General features: G+C 39.2%; 1 protein-coding gene across 4 annotated transcripts in view; it reads left to right on the top strand.

Moving 5' to 3' along the window:
• Positions 1 to 19,318, top strand: part of SLC12A1 (solute carrier family 12 member 1) — a 44,196-nt gene extending 24,878 nt beyond the window's left edge. For all 4 annotated transcript variants that reach the window (XM_059481997.1, XM_059481996.1, XM_059481995.1 and 1 more), the window contains 12 exons: positions 1,028 to 1,127; positions 1,211 to 1,322; positions 3,732 to 3,872; positions 5,667 to 5,773; positions 6,622 to 6,704; positions 8,914 to 9,054; positions 10,955 to 11,086; positions 11,319 to 11,430; positions 13,826 to 13,912; positions 15,302 to 15,437; positions 17,396 to 17,463; positions 18,204 to 19,318. In XM_059481997.1, the coding sequence (XP_059337980.1) occupies positions 1,028 to 1,127; positions 1,211 to 1,322; positions 3,732 to 3,872; positions 5,667 to 5,773; positions 6,622 to 6,704; positions 8,914 to 9,054; positions 10,955 to 11,086; positions 11,319 to 11,430; positions 13,826 to 13,912; positions 15,302 to 15,437; positions 17,396 to 17,463; positions 18,204 to 18,339 (1,355 nt within the window). In that variant the 3' untranslated portion in view covers positions 18,340 to 19,318. The remainder of the gene's footprint in view (positions 1 to 1,027; positions 1,128 to 1,210; positions 1,323 to 3,731; positions 3,873 to 5,666; positions 5,774 to 6,621; positions 6,705 to 8,913; positions 9,055 to 10,954; positions 11,087 to 11,318; positions 11,431 to 13,825; positions 13,913 to 15,301; positions 15,438 to 17,395; positions 17,464 to 18,203) is intronic.
• The last annotated feature ends 225 nt before the right edge of the window (positions 19,319 to 19,543 follow it).

Here is a 19,543-nt window from a genome sequence, read left to right as displayed (position 1 = left end):
CTGCAGCAGAAAACATAAAACAAAACCAACAAATAAAAGAAGCTCAGTTCCCAGCAACAGATGTACTTTTATTGGAGTTATCTTGGGACAGCAACACCTGGTCTGAAACTGTGATATTGTTTCTCTTGCTGTTGCCTGTCCTCCCTATCTGTGCTCTCTCACACCCACTGGGATGGTCTGTGCTTCTCTCCTGTAAATGTATCTTCAGCTGCAGGAAAGCACACCCATCTGCAGTCTGTTGTCAAAAACATTCCAGGATTTCTACTCTTTTCTTGGATATTGCCAGGGTCCCTAATGCAAAGCAGCACATTAAAGCTTGGTTAAATTCACTGAAGCTGCTGTACAAAAGCCCTGCCTCCTGCTAAGAGAGTGACTTTTGTTCAGCAACTGGAGGGTTCAGAAAAAACTAATATTCCTCAGAAAAGGCGACTTTACACAAACCTCCACTTAGTTGCACTTAATATTGCTTTGTATCTTGGCATACCAGGACTTGATCTGCATTCATGTAGATCTCAAAGTATAGAAAGACATTTCTTATATGTCTGCACTGACCAAACAGCTGCACAATAATGAGAAAAGATGTATATGCCAAAATGGGCTTTGGAGACCAATTTTTGGCCTATACAGTAGAACAGAGCAAACTGGCACCAGCAATGTTCCTTCCTACTGGTTTCATTTGCACCTCCTGGTATTCCCCACCACACACATGACTCGGGGCTGTCCATTTTCTAATGGGAGAAGGACACAAAGTTAATGTAACAAATAAGGAAATAGTTTTTAAACATGGAAAGAACATTCCCTACAACATTTACATAAAGAATGAAACTATTTACTTGCACGGGGTTTTCTGCATCACACAAGCAAAACCAATCCCTTCTATTATGAAGCACAAAGAACAGATCTGTATCTATGAAGTACAAGAGAATATACTCTGCTCTTCATAGAGAGCACCATTGCTCATCTTTGCGACAGAATGTAAGGAGAAGCCTGTGGCTTAATGTGCATTATTTATCTTTATCATATGCAGAAGTTAACTGGGGCTCCTCTACCCAGGCTCTGTACTTTGTTAATGCCTTAGACAGCGCTCTGGCTTTAACGACAGTGGAGGACCACGTTAAAAACTTCAGGTAAGATTTCTACTGAATGGTAGAATGGCTTGTCCTGAATCTGTACACAGCCAATTATACACAACCTCTTTTTTCCCCACCAGACCCCAGTGCTTAGCATTAACAGGAGCTCCTATGGTCAGGCCTGCTCTGCTGGACATCACCCACGCCTTCACGAAGAACAACGGGCTGTGTATCTGCTGTGAGGTGTACACGGTAAGGGAACTGCCCCCATTGCACCCCCAGCACCAGTGGGGCTGCAGGGCTCTGTTCCACATCCCACTGTCACCCAGCACACAGAGCTCCCACTGGGGCTGACCGGCAGCTGTGCACAGCACCAAAGAGATCTGCACTGAGAATCAATTTCGTCATAATTCGTGACACGAAAGCTATCAGCTGATACAAAGCCTGCTGGTAAATGCCTCACTGAGATGCATTTCAAAGTTCACAGTAGGTGAACAAAAATTGGTTTGAATGAAAAAAAAATAAAAACAAAACATTACAAGGAAAGATTTTAGGCTTAGAAAACAGAAAACCCCCAATCCACAGAAAACCTGAAGGGTTATTGCGTGAGAGTCAAATTACCCAGGTTCTATTTTCAGCTTTGTCACTGATTTGCAGAGGTGGGGATTGGCAAGTAATTCAGCTCTCTTTGCAGTGGTTCCTCCAAAACTGTTACAATGCTGATTTTGAGGATAAACATGCTCTTCTGAGATCTAAAGAGAGGAGCAAAGTGTATTTCTAGATATAAATACACAGCAAATGATGCATCTTGGAGGATGAAGATCTAGTCTCTCATCAGGACAGAACAAAAATAGATAGATTTGTAGTGTAGGGAGAAAATGTATTTTAAATATTACATTGCCCTTTTAATTTTGAGAGAGAGGAAAAAAAACCAGAACAGCTCGTGGCACTAAATGAGGCTACAGAATTTAGATAATAGAATCAGTCCAGCTAAGATAATGTATTCCTCTATAGCAGTAAAGGAATAATTCATTTGAAGCTGCCACACTGCAGAAACAGAGTACAGAAGATCCACATGTGACTCTTCCCAAATCAAATGGATCTATAAAGAATGAATGGTCCTAATTCTTCCCTACTATAATTATTGTTCCATTTCCCACTGAATTCACTAAGCACAGAACCAATCCCAACAAGACCCTGAGATTATGCAGCTTCCTAAAGTTAAGTTTCAGCAAGTTTTCTGAATTATTAGGCACGTTTTTCCAATATTAATACTTTCTATGGAGAACTGAGATTTCATTCCTGTCAATACAAAAAACTCCAAAGACCATTTCATTAGTATAAGCTTTGTAATTGTTTAGGGGGGCTTTCTAATTATTTCTTCAGCAACTTAAGTGAAATTTAATTTCCTGGGTAATAAAAGTGTGACAAAATGAACCTCTATGAATTGCAAAATTGTGGTAAAAACCAGACGATAAAATTCACAATCACATTGAAGAGCAGCCTGCAATAAATATCACAACAAATGCAGTGAGACTATTCAGCCATAAATGTAACACCCAGCACATTCTGCCTCAAAAGCTGACATGCTGTTAGCAATGCATAAAGTTTTGAAATACCATGCCACAGAGAACATCTTCCATTCTTTTCTTCCAAAAGGCAGCAAGAAACTTTCCAGGAACTTGTTGATACATAGCTCAGAAATGGATAAAATAAAGATCACAACAGAACATAAAGATGATTTCAAGATTACTTGTCTCTGAGGTTATGGCTACATGTTGGCTTGAACAGTCTGCACTTTAGGAAAAGGGACTTTTTCTGCTTTTACTCCCTGCCTTCATGTAAAATACTTTTTCAGGGTTGGTCCTCAGTCTGCAAATTCACTGGACTCCCTGTACAATTGCACAAACATTCCACAAGTGCAAAGGAGGAGCAGGGGAGGTCACAGACAGGCCCCTGGGCCAGCAGAAACACATTGTGCAAGCCAGTTACAAAACCACCTGCAGGTGCTTTCCTCTGAGAGACAGGGAAGAAGGGCAAAACTTGTTTGTTTCCCCTCCTCACTCACAATGAAACGTCAGGCTTATTGTTCAAATTATTATTCCCAGCTCTTCATACATCCAGGATCAAATCCTTCTTAAGTTATATTGATGTTTCATGACTTGGATATGCACATGGATTTTTTCCCATTCAATTACCAGATGACCACAGAAAGAAAACTGGCAACAAAGGCATTTGCATCTTTAACTGCATTGCATCAACTCTTTTCTCTTATGTCAGTAGACAGGAACTTCACCATGTATATTTAGATCTGCTGAGACTCTTTTATAGAGTCAAGCCAGGGAGGGACTTTATTCACTCTGAGCTGCTTTATCATACCTTAGATGTTTTTTTAAGATGTTACAATCCATAGCACTCCTTCCTTCTGTCAGAATGACTGCATTTAAGTAGCATTGACAGCTTCAGCCCTCTCAAACAGAATGTGAATAATTTTTGCAGCCCAGATATTTTCAAAGGGCTGAATCTCTGTGGACCCTTTCTGGAAAGGTATTTTTCTGACTCTCTCCATTTGCTCCCACAGCAGGCTAGGTAACTCCTTCAAAATCACTGTGTGATGTACAATACAAAGCCTTCATAATAATATTTTACTGTATCATGCAGGGCCCACGCAAGCTGTGTGTTAAGGAGATGAACAGTGGCATGGAAAAAAAGCAGGCCTGGCTCACAAAGAACAAAAGAAAAGCCTTTTATGCAGCAGTGGCAGCTGACAGCTTCAGAGATGGAGTCAAAAGTCTACTTCAAGTAAGCTTTTTGTTTACAGAACACACAGGAGAGCGTACATCAAAGCATCCCTTTATGTGAGACATTACTATTCACTTGTGAAGAAGCTCTACATATATATGGGTAATGTTATAGACAGAAAGGGGGTACATGTATATTCTATCACAGATTATTTCATCAAGATCTAGTTCTGGGCTATGGAATTATGAGACAAGGCATACTGATTCTCTCCTAAATGAATGAGACACTATTATGAAAAAAGAGAAGCATCTACAGGGCAACATATCAATGTCTATGCAGCTGACACTTGATACACTTCAAATCAATTCTATTGTTTGGTATTACACAGCATATTGAATATCTGAGAATGTTTGGCATATTTTCTGCAAATAGCAAGAAGGTCATTTAAATGAAAGTCTGCAATATTTTTCTATTACCCTAAGAATGCAGGAGATAATTTCCAACAGTCTATTTAAAATGGCCATAATGAAGGCACAGAGACACTGTTTTCATTTTTCCCATCTCCTTTCCTCTCTCATATATATGAATATTTAAACACGTAGGTACTGAGGCAAAATATAGAACAAATTCATATCATTTTCACAAAATAGACTGCTGAAAAAACAACAGTGCCAAGTGAGACAGTAGGGAGCCAACTAAAATACTCTGGGTAAGTCACCCACTGGTGTCCTACCAGGGCTCTTTGTACACTTGCTGAATGGACAGGACAATTGAGCGAGATGAAATGCTATTAATAAAGATCTCTTTGTTCTGTAAAAGCCTCACAAAGACACTTCATCTTGGGCTTATACATTGTCTCAGTAGGAGATCTTTGTGATGTTTTTGAGAACTGCTACAGTCTGATGATCTCTTCCTTTCCATTACTACATAAGCACTATTGACAAAGTCAACTACTGGACCCCAAGTAATTCTCTTCCAGCAAACAGAAGGATAACCATATCATCATTATTGCAACCTAAAGACATCAGCAACAATTGCTGATTTCAACATAAACAGTGCTACTCAAAAAACCCACCAAGGTTCCAAGAGTTTTTACCTATTTTCTGTTTGCTAGTAGTCAAAAGTTGGCAAGTGTAACAATTTTACAAGCTGGCGTTTTGTGTCTCCACCTAGAGGTTCCCAATACACTGAATATTTAGGTTTCTATAAACACTAGGTTAGCTGAATCTACATCTGACTTTCCTTACTTGTCCAGGTTTTAGCATCCAGAACCAGTTTTGAAGGCAAACTAATATCTTGCCAAACCATTTCTTCTTCCTATTTATGAACCATAATTTTATCTACAAAGCATGCTCAGCTGATTTTGGATCACTTTTTGAAAAGAACACAGCAAATGAAACAGCAACAGTTTCCAAATTCAAGGCAAAAAAATATTCTTAGGAGCCCATCCTTTCTCTGTGTATCTGAGATGTTTTAAAAGACTACAGACTCACTTGATCTACTGAGTATTCCAAAGATGATTAAAGCTTTGTGACATTGTATCAGAATGAACATACACACAGTTCTTGAACTCCCTCTTGATTCCAAGTTATTGAACCATTTTAATGAGAGCATGTCAGTAGAAATGCAAATGAATGCTAATTTAGCAAAACTACACTTCTGTCATCTAAAATAATTTATAATTGGAATGATTTAAAGCTAATCTTTTTGCATGGGTATGAGCATGAAGGGCATTTATGAAATGCAATCTAGGTGTGTCTCCAGAACATTATTTCAGTTATCTTTTGCCATTACTTTTCATTTACAGTAAAAGCATGTATGTGCACCTCTCTCAAGCAGTTTTAATATTGGCAGGCCTCAGGCTTGGGTAGAATGAAACCAAACACCCTGGTGATTGGATTTAAGAAGGACTGGAGAAGTGCACCTGCCACTCAAGTTGAGAACTATGTGGGCATTATACAGTAAGTCAGCTCAGTACCTCCCTTTTCACTCCTCTTAGACCAGATTAATGTAGCATTTCCATAGAGAATTTCATGTGTAGGAACAATGCAAGGACATAGGTACAGACCTGGCCTCACACATCCTAGCTCTGTGGCTGAAGTTATTGTCCATCAAAAAAGGTTCATGGGTTCCCCACGCCTTGTAGGATTTGCTTTGCAAACACCTGGCACCATCAGAGCTGATATGGCTTGACAATGCTCAAGAAGCTGCACTGCTGTCAACAGTGCTTTTGCAGAACTGTATTTTCCCATTTTTAGTGGCCAGGGGCTCAGAGAAAAACAATGCTAATGCTCATACTAAGGGAATAAGAGAACATCATGGAATTCTTCTTTTAAGCCTAAGAGACAGAGGAAGAGCTTTGCTTCAAATCTCATGTGTGCCTAAGGCTCAGCAGCTCTATGGGTTGGGATTTAGCTAGGAAACAGTAATTTTAGAACAGGCTTCTCATAGATGCTTGCTCAAAATTCACTTGTAAAGCTGAAGCAAGTTACAGAGCAACAAAACCTACCTCAGCTTTGTTATTTCCTCAGAGAAGGGAGAAAAAAATTACCCTATAGCAACCTAGTTCCTAAAAAAGTGCAGTCTGAAAGACCCATTTCAGGAATAGCTGATGTGCTCCCATGCCCAGTCAAACCTTTTTTTAAATGAGGGAAGAGGACTACTATAAATTTATCTGGGACAATTTCTTCTGCAATTTTACCTAGTCTGTCCTCTCTGTGAACACTTTCACTGATCTTTTCAAAACAGCTTTCCTCATCAACATGCATGATGTAAAACCATGTTTTCTCTTCCTTTTCTTTCTTTCCAGTGATGCTTTTGATTTTGAGCTTGGTGTAATTATCATCAGAATTAGCCAAGGATTTGATATATCTCAGGTCCTTCAGGTTCAAGGTATGTAGTGACTCGACAGCTGAATATCTCTCCTGGTTAGATGCACAGCATAAGGACTGACACTCAGAAGAGTCACCATCTGCTTTCTAGAATAGTTCCTACACTCACAACTTCTATAGTTCATCCTTGCTTGTGCAGTTTAAATCCTGTCTGAAATCCCTGCTGATCACTGGCAGTGACAGAAGGAGTCCAAGCCTCACACATTAAGGGGCTCTGCACACCAGAGAACTCAACTCCCAAAGCAGTTCCAGCACAGGCACAGGCTAAAGCAATAAAATCACATTGTGCCACAGCAACCGGTTACCCTGCTGCAGATTTCCTTCCTGCTCATGGCACATCTGCTCTCTCTGCCTACCTGATACCTCTGGGACAGACGGGAAATGGGAAGCTGCACTTTTGGTACCACCTCTGTGCAACTCTGAGTCTCACAGAGCTCCCACCCCTACAAAAATCTGAAATCCGCAGGGAATCATCAGTTCTCTCTCCCCCCTTTCCATTCATTCTTCCTTAGCTTAGCAGTGCATATCCCAGGGGCCAAGGGCAACCCTTCCGCCATGGCACCATCATTTCGGGAGACATGTCTTTGTGTGGCCAAACGGTTCCCCAGGTTTCGGGCAGGGCCGCTCTGCCCCCGGCCCTGTTTGCCCGGAGCAGCCGGGCCGGGTCAGGCCGGGCCGGGCCGGGCGCTCCCGCTGCGGCCGAGCCGGGCCCGCGGCTCTCTGCTGCCGCCCGCTGCCCGCCCGCCGCCATCGCGGCACCGGGGGAAGGCGCGAACCCCCGGAGCAAATCAGCGCAGAGGGAAAAGCGCCAGAGACTCCTTTAAGGAACAAGGGTACGTGAACACCCCCTCGCACCGGCAGCTCGATGTGCTTGGAGACCCACGGGGAAAAACTGCAGAGACTCAGAAAATATTCCAAAATAATCAACCTTTTCTTCACCCCCGGTGATTTCTGAGAGCTATCTGCCTATCTGTGCCTGCTGCGAGTCAGAAACTGAGTGCTCAAAATGTACAGTCATGGGAACACCTGTAAAAACACAGTGAAAACAACTCTGCAGTCTTACAAATGAGCAAATATTCTCCAAGTGTTGTGACACAAGGAGTAAGAGAGAATTAAGGGGGGAGCCTCAAATACAAAGAAATGTTTTGAAGCAGATACAGAGTCATTGTAGTGGAAAAGAATGATCATTGTGTTCTCTTATACTTGGTACAGCATTCTGTTCAATAGAAAAACTGAAATTTTAGTTTTAAGTAGCCATTAAATCTGAAGCTATCGCCATGTCTAATAATCAGAAGTATGAGACTGTCATTGGTTAAAAACTAAAAGAAATTATAATCTTTCTGTTGGCAACTGAGAATGCTAACAGAGCTAATAATGTCGGGCTAGCAAGGGTTTATTCTACTTTTTTAACACAATGTCTTAAATGAAATTACCTCATACTTAGTTAATTTATTACTCAAATAGAAGACTTCCTTATGAAAAAAGTTTTCTGCAGGCAAATGTGAATCATATTAATTAGTGCCTCACCATAATATATTCCACAATAGCACATGGTACCTTTTTCTCAGCAAAAGCATAATAATGCTAAGATCAAATTGTTCTTTTATATTACTACGTTTACAGAATTGATTGGCTAAATCTTCCATCTTTGCAACTAATGCTTTAAAAAAAACCCATGAAAAATAATTCTGCATGGAGAATGATTGTATATTCAGGATCCTTACGTATTTCTGAGAATCTCAAAGTACAAACCATGAGACTTTGTTCTAAGAAAAGAGACCCACAGGCTAGAACTAAATACCTCAGCTTCCTGAGTATAGGAAAACAGCTTTCCTTATGTCTTTTCAAATTCTTGGCTAAAGAAACCAACTAAACATCCACAAACATAACTCAATAAATAATATCTCATGTAACTATAAAATGTCATAATACTGAATTGAATTTGGAAGAGACAACCTGAGAGCAGCTGGCACACCACAGTGCTGTAGGCACAGGCATCCCAAGCTAGGGCTTCCAGAGGTGAATTTTGCTTACTTTTCCCTACTTGTTTGCAAAGAAAAAGCATTTTAACAGAAATTTTCATACCATGAGCTTTACATTGTCTACAAAGTACCACAACAGCAATCACATCATCACCATTAGCTCAGTAAGGGATTTAATTTAAAAGACAGCAATGTCTTACCAGTTCTCTTACTTTTTCTAATATACAGAGGAATTAGAGAAGCTGGAGCAGGAGAGATTGGCACTCGAAGCCACCATTAAAGAAAATGACTTTGAAGAAGGAAAAAGGGGTATCTGTGGATTCTTCAAAAAAGCCAGCACACTGAATATCTCAAAACATGAAACAAAGGGTAAGTTCCAAAACGCCAACTCCTCCCCAACCCTTCAATGCATCACAGTTTTGCCAATATAAAAACCAGAATTTACTCCAAGCCAAAAACTCCTGAGCCCCAGAGAAGCCGCTGGAACAGAACCTCCCTTGTGCAAACTGTGGTGGCCAAACCCTGTAACACAGCACAGGGACATCCTCTGCTCACAGAACACACTCTCTGCAGCACAACCATTCCCCCTCACTTGCTAGATAAACTTCTCAGCTCAGCTTATCTTCACTGCTACTTGACAAAAACAGAACTTGGTTATTAAAGTTTGAGGAATTCAGTACAAGTTGGTTGAGGGGGTTTTGAAGTTGTTTTTGTCTTTTTAATAGGGTGGTTTAAGCTTTCAAACAGAAAAAAAGCTTTTAAGCTTTTTTCCCTCCTCTCTAAAGAAAATAGGAACATATGCACAGTATGCAGGGAACAAGCATTCTTACTTAATATACACACACAACCTTAGTACACAGCTGAAAAACAGGTAAAAATAGCACTGCTCTATAGGCTAAGCATAATTTCAGAAGAATGCACAAGTGAAGGTGGTAAAAAGTACTGAAAGTACATACACAGCATACTGTCAAATAACTAACACATTGATGTGTAGGTGATGAAGTCAATATTACATTTCAGATCTAGTGAAATGATACAGACCCAATTTAAGGTCTCATTTCACAACTGCTAGGCTGTAATGATAATGACCCACCTGAAGCCATGCTTGTACACAGACATGTATTTTGAGAGTTTGCACCTGCAGAGACAATCACATCTGGCTGTGCATGCAACTCCCACAGGTGCCAGGAAGAGCTACAAACTGGGAACATAAAATGCCATTATTCTTCAGCTGGGAGGCTTCAGTTGATTTTGTTTCAGTAGAACATATTTTTATGACAATTCCAAGACTGCATGCCCCTGTTTCGGCTTCTCTTTTTGATTTTGTTGAGAAATGCAGAAAGTAAATATATATTACACATTTTGGCTCTCAGTATTAGATAGATTGTGTTAATAAATAGCCCCACCTCTCTGTTTTGTTTTTATGTTCATACTCCCCAGAGTTGTTCCATCTCCCAGCAGAGATGCTAGAACTGTAGAGGAAAGCCAATAACTGCTTTGGAACTATCCTGCACACAGTCCAGAAACACAGGAAAACCCAAACAAAGCATTTTCAGAACCTTGCAGATCAGAGTAAAACCTCTAAAGAAGCCTGTTTGTTCCACCTAGAATACTGCTCTGACACCATCTCTTTGAAATCTTTGAAAGAGAAGCAGTAATAAAGCCAGAGGCCTCAAAAGGTGGAATGAGAGAAGTTAGTACAGAGTCAGGACTGCATCTTTTAAAGCCAGCCAAGCAAACAGCAAGAACCAAAATTTGTTTCCAGTTATCAGTGACCATGTCAGCATAAGGAAACAGCCATGTGTGCTTGTGCTCTCCAGCTTCCAGCTTCACCCCTGCACCCCATCAGCTCACTGCACCCACTCTGCCTGTACCTTTCAGGGAGCTCTGTATTTTACAACACAGCTGAGCTTGTAAATGATGCAAAATGACACATTTACTTCTAAAATCTATCAAGTATTTCCCAGTGGCTTTTTAAGGCCCCAGTGAATTTTACATCAACTAAAAAGAGACAGAACAAATTATTAGGTAACTTTTTTCAAATGTTATCATCTAGTGACAATGTGTTACACAAGCTTTGGTTTCTGTGTCTATGAGAAAATTAAAAGTCCAAAGCATCTACTCTGTACCTTTTTTTCAGATTTAAAGGATAGAAATTATGTCAGAAACAGTTCATTTTCCTGAAGCTTTCCCTCCATTTGGCTCCCTAAAGCTACTTATTGCCTCACTTATCAGACATCCTTCCACATTTTTTTCTTTCTCATTACAGAGAGCACCATTAACACCATACAGTCAATGCACGTGGGTGAATTCAATCAGAGGCTGCTAGAAGCCAGCACTCAATTTAAAAAGAAGCAAGGAAAAGGTACAATTGACATTTGGTGGCTGTTCGATGATGGAGGTAAGGAATTTGAGTAAGAATCACAGGGAGAGAGATTCCTCTGTTACCAAATATAAAAACAGACTTGGGAAGTTGCATAAAACTGCTTTTTATTAAGCTAACATAATCAATTTTCTGTCAGGATTAAATGTTTTAAAATTAAATTACATCCAACACTGCTTAAGTGAAAGATGGAATTTTTACCATGCACTGCACTAATTTGACATTCCTCCAATTTTCTGTGTTCTTCCAGGTCTAACAATCCTGATTCCTTACATTCTAACTATCAGGAAGAAGTGGAAGAATTGTAAATTAAGGATCTTCACTGGGGGAAAAGTCAATAGGATTGAAGAGGAAAAACTAGTGTAAATATAACTTTATTTGTCTCACTTGTTTAAAGAATTAGAATTGATGCTGAATATAATGCATATACAGCAGGAAGGTGAGAAATTTTCAGCACAACTGGTTTGTTATACTGTGGGCAGCATGAAAAAAAGAAAAGTACTTGATTGAAAGGTGTTAAGCTTATGGCATGGCCCTTAAAGCTCTGCAAATGGTGATTACCAAAGGAAACTCACATCCAGCACTTTTTCCCATTAATAGTTCATGTTCCCTTCTCTGAGAAGAGCAGTCTGCACTCTGTAATGAGAATATAATTACTTTTATGGGATTTACATGAGACTGTCCAGGTAACAGGAAATGAAATTGCACATGAAGCTCTCACATGCAAATTGCATAGACAGATAACTCACATAAATATGATTTACTGTGATAAAATATAAAGAAGTTAAAGAGCAAGTTAATCAACTTTAAGGCCAAGTTGATTTTACTCAGTGTTTTAAAGAAAGTCTAGATTTCATAATCATTTGCCTTTGAGGAAATGAAAGGTACTAATACAAATTTATTTTTATCACCACTGCATGTAGGACCTTTCCTTCTTAAGCACTTCACACATTACAGCACAGCCATTTCAGCACCCGTGGAAGCAGCTCAGTTTGGGATGAAAGTCAGTGACTGCTTAACAAAGAGCAAAAGCACCATGTAGAAAGTTAAAAACAACATCTCCAGCCAAAACTCCAGTGGCAAACAAGAGAGAGGGGTACAAGAACAGGAGTCAGAATGAGCAGCTTCACTAGGATTACAAGACAGTGCCCTTGGAAAGGCAGCTGCCACAGGATGTTCCCCTGAAGCAAAAGGGAACACATAGACCAAACTTTACTCACTGTGGTTCCCTTGGTTTTAAACAGTACCTTAAAATTAATGTACCTCTGCAAAAGAAATTCCCAAGTGTTTATACAAACTATCCTTATAACTGGGTAAAAAAGCCCTAGAGCTGTTCAAGGACCCACTGGGAAGTGTTCTCTGCCCAGTCTTGGCTGCTCAGGACTGCAAGCAGGCTCCTGAACCCCCATGTCACCTGATTTTGCTGGAAGTAGGAAGTTTTGACACCAAATGGGATTTGTCAAAACATGACAGTTTCCACAGAGGCAGCTCTGACACCTGCATCCCCTGCTTGTCCCACAAAGGCCAGAGTAACCAGCATGACCAGGACAGCTGACAAAGACCCAGCTTGTCCCCAAGAAAACATTATGTGTGTGTATAGGTACCTAAACACCAGCATTCCTCAGGACATGGCCTACCTGCCACATGCAAAAGCCTTCACAGAGACAAATCTGACAAATCTGGGCTGGGTGATTCCTCCATTCCCCAGGGAGATCTAATACTAAATCATCTGAGTACGATTTCAGCCACGTATTTTGAATTCAGAAGTCAAATTTAACTGGACTTTTCCTAGCATGTAATTCCCCAAATATTAAAACCTTTTCACAGAAGTTGAGATTTTGCTCTTTAATGTGTTCAAAACAGGGACTGCCACCAGGGACATCAAGATTTATACAAGCTGTATGTTCTTTTTATATAAATACATTAACACAAAGAGTAAACTCTCAGGTCATAAACAAATATGTATTTCTACCGTGGTTTGCTCCTAGGAACTCTCTGACCTTTTCAAAATCCAAAGCTAGATATTCTACCAGAAACAGAAACAAAAAAGGAGGTGGGAGAAGGAGGTGTGGGGAAGAACCACAAGATCCCAATCATGGTTCAAACAAGGGCAAAACTGACCTAATTAAACCTCTCTATCCTCAACACAAACACACAAAAACCTATAAACTATTCCTTCTGCCAAGGAAAGGCAGAAAAGCAAATTATTTTTTAATGAACATGTGTAAAAACACCATGCGAGTAGCTCAATATAAATTCATAAATGAAAAAAAAAAGATTCTTTAAGTATTGGACCTTCTGGATCAAATTTTGACCAACACATGCACTACCAGTACTGTAAAGGCCCATCCACAGCATTCTGACAGTAGAATAGCAGAAGCCTTCAGAGTAGCAGAAGCCTTCTGTAAGTATTGGAGAATTCTGACCTACTGTATATAGAATATTCCCCCTTTGTAACTCAAGCCTTTGGGAATACTTAAAGTACCATTGTTTTCCCAAAAAGTAAACCATCTCCCCTCTGTCTGCTATTAATTTCTTTTTATTTTGTGATTTTCATCAATCATCAGTTAAATGAATTATGCTACAGCAATCACATTAATCCAGTTCTGCAATTAGAAACTGAAACACTAAAGCATTTAAAGTAATTTGTCATATAGTCAAAGATATAAAATGCAGTTGTCTAACTCATTTACAAGTGTTCTTTGATATAAGGCACTCCAAAGTACAGTGATAAAACATTCTCTCTTTTGTTTTCAGGATGGCTTCACTCCTAAGCAAATTCAGAATAAAATTTGCTGATATTAATATAATTTGTGATATCAATATAAAGCCCAACAAAGAAAGGTAAGAAGCATTACCAAATCCACTATTTAGCAGCCAGCCTTTATCTAGAGTTTATTTCTTTTATGTTGAAAATTAAAAGGAAAAAAACCCAACAAATCACAACACAAAAAACACTGTCACTTCATTGTAATCATTTTCTAAGTATCAAGAGCAGGAAAAAGGAAAGAGTTTCTATGGACCATTGGAGACTTGACTGAAGAAATTCAACTAAAGAATATAAAATGTTTTATAACTAGATACCTAAAGTCCCCTTTCAGTGCTCTCCTGATCTCTCAAGTAAAATCTTTTAATCATATAAAGAACTGTGCAATACAAATCTTGTTTTTCCTCCAGTACTATGCAGTGATTTTACATAAATAAAAGCTATCAAAAAGAATTAATAGCTGGCATTAACATAAAAAGCCACACACATTTGCTGCATCAGCACTGTCTGAACTGAACAAGTGAGCTCTATGCCAGACACTTGCTAGACAGACCATTGTATCTCTCTTCCAGCTGGCACCCCATCTATTTAATGAATAATAAGAGGATTATCACTATTTTACATACTGAAACAGACAGTGAGGATGTTGACAAACAATGACAACTTAGCAACAGCAACACTAAATGCTGCATATCACAGCCCTTAACCCATCTCTTGGCTTCCTGGCCATACAGCCAAGGCCAGCCTGTGCCCAGTCTGCCACTTCACAACAAGGCCTGTCAGCACCAAGTGCTCAGAGAAATACTCAGACTCACACCCATACAAAAGAAACTCCCTGAGGTCTCTGTGAATTTTCAACAACGGGCAAGTAAGGAAGTACTGAAGGACAATAAGGTTCTCCAGATGAAGCCATTCAAAAGTTCAAGAAACAACTTGAAATTTAGAGAGAAAATCTGAACACAGTTCTGAGTCCACATATAGCAAAAATACCTAGTGCTTCCTTCAGCCCCTTGTAACAGGCAGTTTGTATCACCTGTTTATCCACTGCATTAAAACCACATCAGTGAGGTGACTGGTCCAGCTAGTGCTGAAACAACAATAAAATGTTCAGTATTCATGAGAAGACCACATTCATTGTTAATATTAGCAACCAACATACTGCAGTGTGCAGTTACTGTAAAATTCATTTCAGTATTTTTGCCAGAACCAGGACAACGCAGAAAATTCTCTGCTAAATGCAGTGTTTAATTATCCTCAAATAACCTTTTAATTATTCTCAAATAACCCAAACATACAGAAGTGGCACAGCTATAACTTGGGGCACAATGTAGCAGAGAACAGTTAAAGATTTTGCATGTTTTTCAGCTATAATTATTATCAGTGAGGCCCCTCATCCACAGTGACTGTGAAATAAGTTAGTGAGTTCATACCCTGCAGCAAGGCCTCCTCTGTAATCCCTGTTTCAGCTGGAAATTCTTTGAAGAGATGATTGAACCATATCGCCTCCATGAAAGCTGCAAAGATATGACAACTGCTGAGAAATTAAAGCGAGAGACTCCATGGAAAATTACAGATGCAGAGCTGGAAGCATTCAAGGAGAAGGTAAAGCCTCACCTACTTTTTTACATATCTACCTTCTCTTACCCTCCAGATGGCTGAAACGATTAGTAAGAAAAAGTGAAACAGCAGATATGGCATTAAAAACACGACATGTACAAACCTGTATTTGATATTTACAGATTGGATTTATATTGTAAACACTGCAGAGGTGTGTTATGATTGCATTATTGAGCTCTCTCAGACCTTGGCATGTTTACACAGTATTTTCCAGGCTGATGAGAAGCTCTGCCCACATCAAAGCCAGCCAGATGAAAACCACCTCTGAACCAGAAGCCACACAGTTACTGCACTGAGCCTGAGCTAATTGGGTCTGCTGAGGTTTATTAAATGGCTCCACTGTTTTGGAGCTTGAATCTCTTAAAGGGTGCAGTTCCAAACATTCACCACTTTGGGCCATTTAGAACTGAATCCAGACACTTCAACTAAGCTAGAAATTTCTCCAAAGGCAGGGTTGAGCATGAATTCCTACCTCAATGGCAGAGTGAAGTCTAAACCAGTCTACCATGCAGAAGCTCTCCTGCAGTGCAGAGGAACTTCAAGGCCAATGCTGGCTGATCTACTGGGTGAATTACAGCCCAGTCTGCTCTTCATATTTGTTAGAAAAATACCTTTTTACCAATGAACCGCCAGGATTCATCAGGCCAGTGACAAAAGGATGCAAACTCCTTCACCTTAAAGAGACAAGTTCTCCTGTAACTCACAGAGAATTAATCCAGCAATTTTAGTTATGGTTCCTGTGGAATTAACCGGAGTACACTGGGAGTTTAGTTATCTCCACTTTATGATGCTGGTAACTTCCTCAACAGAGCAAGGACTGCAACTCTGAGCTCAGAGCTGCCAGAAGTCACAGCCTGGCATATTAACATAAGCAGAAATCAATGATGATTTAAGATAACACACTACATTACTGACTGCAGCAGCTGGGAAGCAGACTGACTGCTCATGGAGCTGATAATCAGCATAAGGTTATATAGTCAGCTATGGGCAGAAAACCTCAGAATTATTCTCACCTTCAATTATCAAAAAAAAGTGGGAGTCAGAGCCCTTAAAACACCTCAGTACAAAAGGTAACAGGAATATTATCACAGACACTCACATGCAGAACTAATGAGGATACAACAGGAAGAAAAATACGTGATTAAGCTTGGTCCTGTCTAGGTCACTAATTAAGGAACCAGAAAAATTCCTCAAAAGCTGAAGAGAGTCAGCAATATTAAAATACCAAATTACTCTGTAAAACAAGAACAGCAACAAAAAGTTTAGCTTACACATCTGGAAAGACATGCCTCTTAACTTCAGAAGTAGGGCAATTCTGGGAATTTTACAGAGGACATTAGAACACCTTTACAATTTAACAGATAAAAACCTGACAGCACAGATAACTTGTGATGTTATAGGATGATTCTCATGAGGTAACAGCTGGCTACATTATGAGGGTTCTTACCTATATAGTATGTAGAAGAACAGTGACATTTCTGTAGAGAAGGAAAATTTAAGATCTGAATGCAGAAAAATCTGCTTTTTACTTTCTCCAGGGAAAGAGAAAATAATTTACAAAATCAGTTAAGATACATCTATCTTACATAAACCTGCCCTGGTCTCTTGTTCCCTGTGACTTGCGGTTAAGCCATAAAAATATGGAGGGCTTGAGCTCGATCATAAAATTCAGTACAAAAATAATCCCTATCCCCAGGAAACCTTACACAGGAGTGAACCACTGGAGTGGCCCTAATATAACTACACCAACCAAAAAGTGTGGCTTAGCCTCATATTTTGCCATGGCTGAGACTGTGGACCCCAGAGCAGACCTGGCTTCCAGTGCTGCCAAAGCAGCAGCAGAAAATCTTGCAGGCAAGGGGGAGTGCAGAAGTCCCAAAGGCACCAGAGCTGAGGATCACTGACCTGACTGATATTTTTCTTTTCCTGGTGTGTTTAACCAGAGTTACCGCCAAGTCCGTCTGAACGAGCTCTTACAGGAGCACTCGAGAGCAGCCAACCTCATTGTCCTGTGAGTCACAACATTTTTGATTCTAAGAATAATGTGGAATGGGATTCTGGACTGCAGCTACAGAAACCCTTGTGTTAATTCACTGAGCACAAAAGTAATCTTTTAAGTACCTTCTGGAGGGCTTGCATCTGGACTGATGCTTCTCTGGGACTGCACTGAATATGAATCCTTCCTGGTGATGAAGCAATTGTATAAAGGAAAGGAGGCCACCAATAAAATTACCCAAAAAAGCCCTTTGCAGAATCAATTTTTATTTACAGACACATTTTTTGTGCACAGTTTCAATAAATTAGCTTGCACTTGTGATGCACAGATAAACCTCTACAGTTCTATTAATTCAGTCTCAAAAATGGGGTGGTCATATAGTGCTTACCACAAATTGACCGTATTTTAAAACTCCCATCTCACAGTAACTGCAGATCAGAAAACTGACTGATGGACTGCAAAACTGTGCATGTGTTGTATTTTTATCCTTTTAAAAATCATACTATTTTTAAGTTTTATAACCCCAAAAATAGTCTTTACCAGTTTAAGGCTACAATCAAAAGCAGTTAATATCCAGTACAATCAGGTGAGCAAGGGTTTGTTTTCACATCATAAGGCCTTAATTTGCAATCTTTTAGAGTAATTATATCAGAGTTGTATATGAACAGTGATGCTTTCTGCTTAGTATTTAATGAGAAGCCTGGGCTAACCCTGCCTTCATAATGATAACTTTATTTTTCCCTCTGCCCAAACAGGAGCCTCCCTGTGGCAAGAAAAGGAGCAGTGTCTGATTACCTGTACATGGCTTGGCTAGAAATTCTCTCCAAGAACCTTCCTCCAGTCTTAATGGTCAGGGGCAACCACAAAAATGTACTGACTTTCTATTCTTAGAAAAACAGCAGTGCCTGGAACATGCCTTGCTTGATTCCAACAGCTACATTTTTAGCGGCAATGGTTCAAAGACACACTAATTTAATAGAAATCTAAAATTTTCATAATTGACAGGTTTTTGTGATAAATCCAAAGCAAAGAATTAGGAAAAAAAATGTAAATGGTCCCTGCTGGTGCTACACTCCAGTACAGGCAAAAGAAGGAAAATCTACCTATATGTCATATGAGACAGCAAATATTTTGAGCATAAAAAGAAGAAATTCTTCTGATTTTATAAAGTATTGAAAATGTCTTTGATATTTATCATAGAAAGCAAAAATTAACTGTGATAAAATAGAAAGGATTAAATCTCTAAATAATTTTTTCAAACTGCACTATCATAGTTGCTAACGGGCACACAGTAGGATTCAAATGAAATGCACCAACTTGTGAGACAAAAACCTGTATGGCATCCATCAGGTGTAAGCCAAGAACTGATAGAATGCAAGTAGAATATATGCAATGATTTTTGATTGTAATATTGCCAAATTAGGATCTGCCTACAGCAGATGCTTTTACCTAAAATGTTCTGCTAATTTAAATGAATTAAATTTAATTTAAAATTAAATTTAGTCACAAAAAATTGGATGCATAAAAATATGGACTTTATTACAAGACTTGATAATGCATTTTCAAGCTCTGACATGCAATAGAATATGTGATTGAAATAATTAAATATTGTAAGTAAATTTCACCAAAAAATTAGTAACACACTAAATATTCTGACAATTTTTGCTATGAATGTTAGGGTTAATACAATCGGATATTATACATTGGGATAATATGTACAATGATTTATGTGATTAGAAAACAAAAACTCATTAGCTGAGTTGAATGCCTTACTTTTGATTTATATAAAAGATTTCTCTCTTTTTTGACTTTCTAAATAATATTAATTACACACGAACTTCAAATAAAGGCAATTCATTATGTTGTGTAATTTTTCTATTTTCTACTCTGCAACGTTATGGTACTTTATAATTTCAGCTGTCAAGAAATGCAGCTTCTCTTTTTAATGGGTAAAGCTATATCCTATGGGTAAGCACTATTTAAATTAAAGACCATCAAGGAACATTTATTTATTTATTTTCTACAGTCCTGCAACTCCTTTGCAGAGATCAACCAACACGCAACCCTCATGAAAGCCAGGGAACCCTGGATTTCG

The sequence above is a fragment of the Ammospiza nelsoni genome, chromosome 14 (genome assembly GCF_027579445.1).
Source record: "Ammospiza nelsoni isolate bAmmNel1 chromosome 14, bAmmNel1.pri, whole genome shotgun sequence".
Classification (NCBI taxonomy): domain Eukaryota; kingdom Metazoa; phylum Chordata; class Aves; order Passeriformes; family Passerellidae; genus Ammospiza; species Ammospiza nelsoni.
This window is presented reverse-complemented; position numbering and strand designations above follow the sequence as displayed.